Source organism: Octopus bimaculoides, chromosome 13, assembly GCF_001194135.2.
Source record: "Octopus bimaculoides isolate UCB-OBI-ISO-001 chromosome 13, ASM119413v2, whole genome shotgun sequence".
NCBI classification, from domain to species: Eukaryota; Metazoa; Mollusca; class Cephalopoda; order Octopoda; family Octopodidae; genus Octopus; species Octopus bimaculoides.
In genome coordinates, this window is record NC_068993.1 from 64,955,320 (window position 1) to 64,967,646 (window position 12,327).

At 37.6% G+C, this 12,327-nt stretch overlaps 1 protein-coding gene across 2 annotated transcripts in view; it reads right to left on the reverse strand.

The window, feature by feature from the left end:
- Window positions 1-483: 483 nt before the first annotated feature.
- The window catches only part of LOC106880625 (transmembrane protein 184C), a 31,455-nt gene continuing 19,611 nt past the window's right edge, over window positions 484-12,327 (reverse strand). For both annotated transcript variants that reach the window (XM_014930658.2, XM_014930659.2), the window contains exons 5-9: window positions 11,893-11,986; window positions 7,227-7,339; window positions 5,433-5,532; window positions 3,109-3,283; window positions 484-1,471 (exon numbers count right to left, since the gene is read on the reverse strand). In XM_014930658.2, coding sequence (XP_014786144.1) covers window positions 990-1,471; window positions 3,109-3,283; window positions 5,433-5,532; window positions 7,227-7,339; window positions 11,893-11,986 — 964 coding nt within the window. In that variant the 3' untranslated portion in view covers window positions 484-989. The remainder of the gene's footprint in view (window positions 1,472-3,108; window positions 3,284-5,432; window positions 5,533-7,226; window positions 7,340-11,892; window positions 11,987-12,327) is intronic.

Below are 12,327 nucleotides of genomic sequence, written 5' to 3' on the forward strand. Positions count from 1 at the left end.
TATATATACACGGCAATGAGAAAATATATAATGTATTATGCTAGCATGGAAAACGGACGGTAAACGATGATGATGATGCATTGTTAAGAAAGTAACCACACTACTGCAATACATTGACGTTGTGAGCTATCCATTCTTATTTGTTTACTATATATATATATATATATATATATATATATATAGTGTTTGAAGTGGCATACAGATATTGTATACTGAGAAAAAGAAAGGGGGCAGTCAAAATTTTGGATAATCCTTTATTAACACTTTCATTTGTTTTTCAAACACGTCAAGACAAAATCAAAATGGTAAAAATGAAACATTCTGATACCATTTTGATTTTGTCTTGATGAATTCGAAAAACAAACAAAAGCACTAATAGAGGGTTATCCAAAATTCTGACTGCCTCTTTTTTCTCAATATATATATATATACATATATATTACAGCATGGAAAACAGATATCAGCAATTCAAAAACACACAAAACCTGTTAACTTAAACATTTATTAATTGCTGTCAAAAATTTCGTCACACTTACTACAACCTGGTAATTGTCACAGTTTCACAGTAGAATTCTGTCAGTTAGTACAACAAAAATTTTGACACAAATTAGTAAATGTTTAAGTGAAATAAGCAATGTTTGTGTGCTTTTAAATGGTTAATATGTGTATTTGCTTTCCTTTTAACACACGGTCTCTAATCAAATCACTTGCCAATCAAGAACATCTCCAAAATACTCTCACACACACAAATACTTACAAACATATAAACACAAACAAACAAAATTTGGAAGGGAGAATGTTTTCAATACTTCAGCTCAATCTCATAATGTATCATTACAAAACATGCTAATATATCACACACACATTCTGATACACATTATATACATGTATATACATATGTGTGTGTGTCTATAGACACACACACACACACACTCCCTCTATCTTTCTCTCTCTCTCTCACAAATAATAATAAAAAATAAAGATGTCAGTTAAATGTCTACATTATTTTGTTTGTGAACATCATATTCTTTCTGATATTCTGTCTCTGAACAATCTTCAGTGTTTGTCACAATAGGATCGGAATGTTCTGTATCAAGGCCTTCAGTTGAGCCAACTGCCAAAGTTTCTGTTCTCTCATAACCTTCGAAATTTGTTGTTGCTGATGACTCGATACTAGCTTCATAGAAGTTGTTCATACTCCAATCATAAGACTGGTGCCGCTGTGAAGCAGTGAACTGTGAAGATTCAAGATCTGCAATGCTGTTAGCGTCTCCAGTGTCACTGTACACCGATTGTTGATAGTTAGATGTTCCTTGTTCACAGGATGACTGAATTTCGGCTGCCGTATGTTTGGAGTCTTTTGAAGCATTGCCAGAAGTAGACAAAGACGGAGATTTTTCTTGTAGAAGAGGCGTTCGTTCACTCTTTCTGATTGAACTAAAACCACGAAGAGTGCGACCAACACCACCACCTGCGGAAAAAACATACCAAAATTATTATTGCTGTTATTTAACAGATGTTGTTCTGATTATTATTTTCATTAGGAAGGTGATGAGTTTTATAAGAACACTGGACAAAATGCTTAGCAACATTTCTTCCAGCTTTATAGTCTGAGTTAAAATTCTCCCAAGACCGACTTCACTTTTCATCCTTTGGGGAAGGTTGGGAGGGGGTGGATAAAATAAGTACCAGTCATGTTCTGGGGTTGGTGTAATTAACTTTTCTCATCCGTTCAGATTTGCAAGCCTTGTGCCAAAAATTTGAAAGAATTATTATTGATAAGGTAATGGAATCATCAAAGCAACAGGTAAAATGCGTTACAGTATTTGTTTTTTGAAATCCAACCAAGGTCACAGGGTTTCACTCTTCATACTGTGAGTTCAAATCCCAGCTTTTCATCTTTGTGAAGTTAATTAAATGATGAATCAGGCAAATACTGAGGGTGATTTAATCAACTAATTCCTACCTGTAAAATTTATTAGGATTTCCATCAATTAGAATCCCAATTCTTATAATAAACATTATTATGACAACCACAACTAATATAATTTTGATAATAATATTTTTATAGCTACTACTCTAACCACTTATCTATGTAATTACTATATCAATCTATATTGATTTTTTTTTTTTATCAACAATTATCAACAATTTCCAAAATGGAGCTGTTACAAGGTTGCAGGACCTGTTACAAAGTGTAGCCAAATCTCCTTCAAATCACATCCACCATCTCAAAGAAACAATGAGAGGATGCACTGGATAATGTAGTCTTCTACACACTGTATTTGACAACAGCTTTGCTTCAATCACAGCCAACTTTGGAGCCACACAACAACCTCATTATTATAGTCACAATCATTATTATTGTAGTTGTTAAAACAGTGGAGTGTATTTAATCTCATCCTTTGTATGTTCTGGCCCCAATGAACCACATTATTCATTTCATGAACAAGAAGTGACTCATTTCATTACAAATTTTGCTACTAATTTCAAACTCTGTACAAATACCATTTTATCTTTATTTGAGCCAATTGTTGTAGTCTTTGCTCTGGCTTAATGCTATTTCAATAGACCTTTGATCGAAAGTATTCCAACCAAGGCCACCCGGTCACTTTACTGTATGTAGGGAATACAGGTAAGGTGTGATATGATTAAGATTTTGCTGCTATTTCTAGAAGACTGAGTAATCACATGGAGTTTCCCATGTTAGTTTGTATTTGAAGCAGTGGATGATAGATTTGATAAAGCAGAGAATAATAAATGCCATGCAGTATTTAATTCTTTAGTTTCTGGGATCAAATTCAGCTGGAATTGACATTATCTTTTGCTCTTTACAGGGTTCAATGAAATAAAGACTAGAGTTCGTTTTCTCTATCATTTGTGACCTTGATCTCTATATTATAAATCATTATTTAAGGCACCATGTCTGTGAATTAAGAGGCTAACTGCTGGTTATATGGTCATGAGTTCAAACTTTACTATTACAGCCTGTGGTTTGCATTCAACAAGCAAGGTACATCATTACAACTCTACTTCTAGAATTGACTTTGAATCTAAGCAAGAAATTGACTGAAAATCCAGGCTGCAAAGGGAAGGAAAATTACGAACCTACAACTCTGACATGCTCAATAATATCATCTCGGACATCAGAAATATCCCACATAGACATGAATGATGTACAGCAGTTGGCATGGTCCACAGTCATGTCAATAAATGGTTTGTGTGAAAACGAAAAATAATGGGCTATAGCTGCTAGAAACATTTCAATGCAGATACAGAAGTCCTGAAACAAAGAAAAAATAAATAAATAAATTGAAAATGCACAAGAGAGATAGAGAGAAGAAAGAAGGAATGGAAAACAATATTTATTAGATATATTTAGTGACATGTATTGTTTTGTCATACATATTTTTCCATGCTTGCATAAAAAGATTTGATAAAAACAGTAGGTTTCACAGCCCAATGCCTTTTCTATCACCAACCATTTAACTATGAAACAGGATGTTGTTCTTACCAGTAATTATTCAACTGTGAAGCATGGTAATCTTCCAGCAATTAACCAACTCACCTATAAAATAAGATTTCATTCTTACCACTAAACACCCAGCAGTATCAGGCCCTTTCTACTTACTAACTTGCCATTTCTTCAACTATAATGCAAGATGCTCCACAACAGTGAAGTAGGGTAACCTTCCAATAATTAAGCAGATTTATTTGATTGTTACCTGTCCAGTACCCGGAATATGCAGGATCAAGGAATGTTACCTGCAACAGACTGAGAAGATGTCCAAAAGAAACATTTTTTCTCATCTGATTCATATGAACTGCAAATTAACAGCAGCTAAATTCCAGCACAGATAGTCTGGTGGCAATTCAAAGATTCTCTGAAGATTTTATTGGTTTTAGACAGGGATCGTGTCCAGCTTGATATTTCTGTTCATTTAATGATATGAATAGATCAATGAGAGAGCCTCTATATAGCTGTTAGACCTGCTAGAAATAGCAGCCAAATATCACTAAAATCAAATTGCTGTCTTGAAAGAAAAATGAAACATTGGATAAACGTAATGATCACAGCTTTTGATCATATATTGCTTGATCATGAGGTAAACAACAATTAAAAACAATATTATAACAATAATTATCATTAAATTAACAACCATCATTATCATCATCATTTAATGTCTGTTTTCATGATGATATGGGTTAGATGCTTTGACAGGATGTGACAAATGACAAGGCTATGCCAAGCTCCAGTGTCAGCTGTGGCAAAGTTTCTGTGACTGGATTCCCTTCCTAATGCCAACTATTTTTCAGTGTGTACTGGATGTTATTTTGGGGCCACCAGCAATAGTGAGGTTGCCATGTGACTTGCAAGAAAGAAAGAGAGAGAGAGAGAAAGCAAGGAAAAGCTCCTACTAATAGATGATGTGAAGTATTTGAGACAGGAAGATGGCTTTATACCAAAGCTGTATGAGAGAGGGACAAGTATAGATGTCTTGCTACAAAGAGGAGACATGGCTACCACACATTATGTAGGGAGGAGTAGTGGTAAAGATGGCAGTGATGCAGTGCTAGGGCAATCTCAGTGGACAGGAGGTGAGTGTAAAAGAGGGAAGGAAAGAGTGAGTTCTTTCCTTAGTGTGTGATGGGGAGACTTGTCCCTCTCTCATACAGCTTTGGTTAGAGATGAGGGTAAAGGAGGTAAGGTTGATGGGAAATATCTGTATGGAGAGGGTATAAGGTGAAAGATAGAAGTGGCTTAGGAAGGATAGATCAAAAGGTAGGGGACAAGGATGATGTGCAAGGTGTGGGAAGGAGGGAAATGTAGAAGGGTAACTATAGTGAGTGGGGCATGATGACATAGATGAGAGTAAGATGTTTAAGAGAAGAGAATGAAATGTGGCAGAGGCAAGAGAGATAACTGAAAGCACACAAAGGTGATTGGTGAAAGAGTTATGGGGGGGGGGAGAATAACAGGGAGGAGGTACACAGAAAGAGAGAAGTGAAGTTAGGGGAATGAGATGTGGGGGGAATGGTGGAGGGGGCAGAATGGATTACAAGCACAGCCAGAATACTCTTAGGACATCATTTTTGTTGGATAGGTCTTCTCAAACACAGAGAATCAATAATCCTGTCAGTCCTTTGTCATCTCCTCTGTAAGGCTCAGCATCTTGAGATAACCACAATATCAACAACTGCTGCAAACCGCTATCCAAACCACATCCCATTGTCTCTAAAATGAATGGAAGAAGAACATTGGATAAAGTAGTCCCAAATACACGACATCTAAAAGAAAAAAGGTGCAGGAGAGAAATAGAAGTCTTGTAAGTGGAATATTTTTGATCCTCAGTCTATCAACCATGTCTAACCTGGGAGCTAAAGAAGAAGAACAGTAGTATACAAAAAAGACACAATTTAAAGTACAGTACCTGAAGACCACTAGCAACCATTTTTACAGAATAATATCCCCATGATGTCTTCTCAGTTATGACACCTGTTTTCACAAGGGCTGCAATAAGAACAGCTTGCCTAAAATAAAGAAATAATATTAAAATTGAGGATCTTTTACTGCATTTGTACAACTCAGCCTCAAAAATTAACAAGAAAAGAAGCAGGGAGTATAATCAATTAACACGTTTGCAATATAGGTTTAAAATTATCTGTCTCAAGCATGTATAGCCTTATTAAGTCAGAGCCTTTCCTGCTTTCTGAGATATGTGAGGGACTGAAAGCTAAACTCCTTTTATTTAGGTTTCTTTTTGTGTGTGTGTGTGTGTTGTGTTATTATCCTGCCCTATCTAGAAGCCATCATAAAGGCTGCAGCTGAGCAACAATCTTTTTAATGCATGGCATAAAAGATTGTGTGACAGCTGACCTGGCTACATCAATTCTGGAGTCATAGCCATCATCAACACACAAGACACAGCCAATGGGTCCTGGGTGGCCACCACTGACATCAGCACAGAGAGGGAAAACTGTTCATGATATTTAGTTTTTTTATTAAGGTGGCATACACGCAGAATCGTTAGTACACTGTGCAAAATGTTAAGTGACATCTCATCTGTCTTTACATTCTGAGTTCAAATTCTGCTGGGGTGTCAGTCCAAAGTAGTGGTCAGATCATGTAGCCCTGTGGTTGGGTCAGACTAGCATGTTATTGACAAGATTTGTAAAAAGAAGTTGACAGTGTACATGTTGTAGAAGTTTCTTAATACAAAATTTGTGTAAGAAATTCAAAGAGATTTTGGATTAGGGTGATTAAAAGAGTGAGGGTTAAATAAATGTTGCAGATAGTGCTATGGATGACTTTATGTACCAAACAATGTTTAACGAAATTTAATTAATTACCATGTTTCTTTAAAGATTGAATTATTTTTCTTATAGTCCCAAATTTAGTCTAGTCAATTCATAGGAATAAAAGAGGATTGAGATTTACCTAAAGCATTGCAATATGTACAAATAAGATGCTTGCAAAAAACTTTTGAGTAATGCAGGTAAAAGTAGTTAATTGAAATATGTAAAGGTGATGTCAATGAATAAAAGCAAATAAAAAAGATACTGTGTTAATTTACAGAGGCTATTTAATGATTCTAAAATAATTCCTCTTTTCAAACAGACGACAAAAAATAATCAGACTCCAGAGAAAAGGGTCATTATCAAGAGACCATTTTAGTGTGATAAAGCTAAGGCATTTTTGGAACTAGTTTATGCACTAAGAATATAATTGTGACTGAGTAAAGCAAGTAGTATCAGCTGCTGCTTATACTCTTTACCTCAACCAACCACGTAGTAGATTGAACCCAAGACCACATGGTTAGGAAGTGAAATGTTTAACTAAACAGCTAAGCCTATAGGCATGTGCAAGCATGCACATACATGCACACACACACACACACACACACACACACACACACACACAAGCATAATTTTATAATTGGGAGATAGAGATATGGATACATAATAAGAAAATGCCTTTCACATTGCATTATTTAATTCTATAGTACATTATTAGAATTAAATAAAATGCTTGTAATCATATATTTCGGATATGAAATAATAGTTGGGAATATATAATAATTTTATTGTGGTAATCTGTTTTTGAATCTAAATTGTATTCTGAATAATGTACTTTAGAAGTAATTAACTATACGAAAAGGAATAACCCATTTTCTGTTGTTTTTTAGTTCTCCATGTGTGTGTATGTGTGTACATGTAAAACTTACCAGAAAGAGAGAAAGACAACAGCTTTAACACAGAGGAATTTTGGTATCGGATTGATAGGTTGCAGCTCTTCTTTGACAGCTTTATAGAAGAGGATCAAGTTATACATGGCCCACTGAAATAACAATAGTAGTAGTAGTAGTAGTAGTAGTAGTAGTAGTAGCAGCAGCAACAGCAGTATAAAAAATAATAATAATAATGATTTCTATATTAACAACAAGGGTTTACATTAAGAAAAAACATTAAGGACAAAATACAGGACAAAACAAAGAATGTGTGTGTGGATGTGTGTTGTTGTGAGGGTTTTACATGTAAACAAGACTAACAAAATAAAAAAAAATAGAAAATGGAAATCAACAATGTGTAATCTTCAATAAGGAAAAGACGTTCAAGGGTTGCTTATGGAAAAACCCCATAAAAAACCATGGGTACCCTGAATTTCTGGGCAGGTGCCTTTTTTCCAACAGGTATATGCTCAGGGCAGGCCATTCTCGCCACTTTCATCCACCTTTCAACAAACTGGCTAGAAAACAACACTTCTCTCTCTCGACCCTTGTTTTCCTTTTCAAGCGAAACTTGAAGAAGTTCATCAGGGATTGGCCAAAGAGAAAAGTATTTGTCTTCAATCTCATCCATCATACAACCTCTTTCACCATGGCCACCAGGCATATAAACATAGCCTTTCCTTCCCAGTTAAAGGAAGGTGGCAGGGTGACCTTCATGATGGATTCAGTTGACAGCCAGATCTGTCCTACACGGCAAATGTTTGACACAAACCCACAGGTCAGCAATGCTCAAACACTGAACAAGTGCATGCAGGACCATATCATCATCTTGCATGCCTCTTGGACATGCTGGGCTGATGGCACCTTCCATGCCTGTAAGTTTGTCTCAGACAAGCAAAGCCCCTTGCAGCACTGCCAGGCGAGAGATCCTGAAAATCATCCATTGGTCCTAGGCCAAAAGTTCTCCAGAAAAGAGTAGCGGACTGATCTTCTTCAATGCCCAAGGTATCCCCAAGAATATCGTCACACTTTTCCTCCGCTAATCCACTATTAAAAGCTAAAGTGGACATTCCACCTATCACACTGTCCAATTAGCTGATGGCTATGAGCGTTTGAAAACATTCCACTTTCCAAATGCTCTCCCTCGGTCTCTGTTTTACCCAGGATGGCAGCTCCGTTAAAGAAACTAGCTGTGGAAATATGTGTCTGGCGAACAATGACCACACCTATTCACCACCAAGGAAGCACTGGAGATGTCATAGCCTCAGTGCATATCTGCACATCATCAACCATGGCATTCCTAGGCCATCATACAGCAGGTCCTGATATCAGATAGACTGTCTGAGCATCCAGACATCTCCCTTCCACAAGAAGTTGAAAAGTATACACTCCAGCATAATCAGACAGTGGCCAGGACAAGGCATGACAGTCAAATGACAGTAGATAAAAAGACGCAATATATTTGTTAGCCATCTCTGCTCAAACTTTCAAGGATAGCTTTCTCTCGGCTCATTTCTGGGTGAGAGTAGTCACCCTGCTCCTTACCTCATCCCAGTTTTCCTTCATCTGGAGATTTGGACCAAACCAGACCCCCAAGCAATTTAACTGGTTCATCTGTCCAGTGCCCAACAATGCAGTTGGACGGCATGGACTTGCTTCTCCAGGTGCCAAGCCACAAAAGCCCACTGATGTTTTCCTGGTTAATTGTCACTCCTGAAACTGCCTTGTAGTCCCTGAGAATGTTGCTGGTCATTTCTGTGTTTTATGATCCAACACCACTATGGTGGGTGATGTTGTCGGCATATGTCGACATGCATCTCCCATATCGTAGGTCAAGCGGGATGCCTCTAAATGCCTCCAGTTTGTGTAGTAATGGCTCATCATAAGTCAGTACATACAAGAGAGACAAGAGGGGCGCAACTCTGCCAGACCGAGCACATGATGTTGAACAGTTCTGAGAGGTAATCGTTCACATTGACCACTGAACAGATGTCGCCATGCATTGCAACAATCCAGCCCCTGAACACAGGCCTGAAACCAGCTGCCTTGAGGACCACTGCCACGTATAAATGGTCAACCCTATCGAAAGCTTTAGACTGATCTAAATTTGGCCAGGGCTACACCCGTGTCAGGTTCTTTAGCCACTTTCTCAATGAAGTATTGCATGAGGTGGAGGTTGTTGTGAGTAGATCTTTTTAGGGTGACACATGTCTGTGCCTCTCCTACCAGATTCCTGACAAGCACCAACCTCATAGCTAACACCTTGGCCAAAATTCTGAACACTGTATTCAGCAGAGTTATGGGCCTAAAGTTGTCAATACAATCCCCCTTGTTTGGGTCTTTTCTCCGCAATGCTACCACTCCTTGGCTCACAAAACTGGGAATTCTCTCATTCTGTTGCCAGTTGCAGTAAACATTTGCTAAGAAGTCACCGAACAAGTCTAGCATGTAAGCATAAAGCTTGTAGGGCAGACCATCTAAACCAGGTGATTTACTCCTTGTGCAGCGAGCCATTGCTTCTTGTATTTGAAAGGCTGTTATCAGCCTTTTGCAGCGCTCTGCTTCCATCGACTAGAGCTGCAGCAGCCCATCAAGGTAGGATGTGAAATCCATCCTGCAACCTAGCTCACCACTGCTCCCAAACAGTGGATATCTTCACCAATGCTTACACTCGGTTTGGCTCAAAAGTCAATATCAAAAAGACAAAAGCCCTGGCACAACCCATTCTAAGTCAGGAAACTCCAGACTCAACATAACCATCACAGAGACACCACTGGAGAAAGTTGACCACTTTTCAAACTTAGGAAATTTGATTCCAAACAAGTGCACATTGGAAAAGGATGTAGAGAAATGATTAAGAGCATCTCACACCACATCTGGTGAACTCGTGAAAAGAGTCTTTAAGAACAAAGATCTGAACCACCAAACAAAATTGAGTGTCTATCAATCAGTCATGATCTCCACTCTCCTCTGCAGTTGTGAAACCTGGACTCTTTACTGAAGTGATGTCAAAAAACTAGAGCAATTTCACCAACTGAAGCTCCACTCTATTATGGACATCAAATGGAATGATTATGTGACCAGTGTCTCCATTTTGGAGAGAATGAAAAGCAGCAGGATGAAGGCTACCATGCTGAATCAGCATCTGAGGTAGGCAGGCCAAGTAGCGAGAATCAAAAAAACCAGGCTGCCTTGTCAAATTTTATATGGTGAACATTCCCCCAGAAGGAGATTCTGTGACTGTCCCCTCCATCAATACAAGGACACGCTGAAACAAAGTCTAAAACTGACTGGAATCGATCCCAAAGCCTGGGACATTGAAGCTCAGGCTCGGCTGGCATCCTTCCATTTCCACTGTTACAGATCGGTTTGAAGCTGAACGACAGAAGAAAGAAGAAGAGAAATGACAAGAAAGAAAATGGAGGCTGCAACAACGAAAGCCTCCACCACAGATCCCTAGGGAACTTTGCAAAGGATACTTCCATGCAAGGATTGGCCTCTTTAGTCATGAGAGGCATAAACATGGACAGAGGGGAATGAGCAGTGAAGAAGAAACCAAATAAAGTATCAGACACACAATAAAACACTGATGGTTTCTAATTAATCTAATTCTGTAAAAACATGAGACTGACATGTAGGAATGAAACCTATGATCCTTATCATGAGCTTAACACTCTAACCACTCGGCCACATCTTGATACACTGTGTCTAAATAAATAAGGGCAGTCATAGTTGAAACACTTACTATCATAGGTCTAAATTAGAGCTGAACTCAGTTAACAACTCTTTACTATATACTTTGGACAATCCTTTCTTCCCAGGACTATATCCCACCGAAATGTTTTCCCTTCTAATTTTCCTACAGGTTATCAATCTTCAGCAATTCCTGGGTGAACATCAATGATACTGAGAGTGAAAAAAATGAAGGAATCTTTCTAATCACTCAATCAGCCAGAAATAGCAACCAAATCTCCCTCAAACTATAGCTTGCCATCTTAGAAAGGGAAAGATATAGAATAATGTAGTTTGGAGTACACTATTTCTGGAAATATGACAGGAGTAGTCATGTCTGCTTTATCTGAGACAACTGCAAAAGTTAAACAACATTAACCTCACTGATTTTATCAGTTTGGCTGGGGAAGACTATTGCAAAGATTATGGTTGTTGTATTACTTCCTTCCTTGTAGAGACAGACATGGCCAAGTGGTTGAGAAATTCACTTTACAATCAATAAGTTCTGGATTAAATTCCATTGTATGACAGCTGATCATGTATATTTTACAATAGCCTTAGAACCTAAGCCTTGAAAGTAAAAGTAAAAGGAAACTGAGTGGAAGCCTATTCAGCTGGATTGTACCTCTATTTCAAAACTCCAGTCTTGCTACATACTTTGTGACATTGATTCTGATTGATAATTACATCAAGACATAAATATGTCAATGCAATACTCGGTCACTTATATATTACTGAGGAGGTAGTTCTGTTGAATCAACAATGGATGCACTTATTAGTGAAATCAATGGGGGATTCAATATCTACTGTAAACTAAATCATAAATTATATATATATAAAAAAAAAGAAAAAGCTGAAGTCTTTAGCAGTGATACATTCTTCCCATTGAGGAGTTAAAAAACATATTCTAAATCTCCACTGATGTACTTACAACTTGAGAAGCATTGTTAATGAAAACCAAATATGGCCAAGCAGAATCGACATTGAATTCTCCTTCATCATATTTTCCACACAGTGCAGTAATTCTGAAAAGTAAAAAAAAAGTTGAAAAGAAATCAAAAAAGTAAGGACATATTTCTTGTTCTCCCTTCCCTTGGGTTTTCATATTCAATCTCAGATAATTACATTGCATTGTAGTTATGTCTTATCATTATTACTCTATTGTTATTATTGCTACTAATTAAGGAAGCAAGCTGGCAGAATCCTTAGCTCACCATTTAAGGCGGCAAGCTGACAGAATCATTAGCTCACCATTTAAGGCGGCAAGCTGACAGAATCATTAGCTCACCATTTAAGGCAGCAAGTTGGCAGAATCATTAGCTCACCATTTAAGGCGGCAAGTTGGCAAAATCATTAGCTCACCATG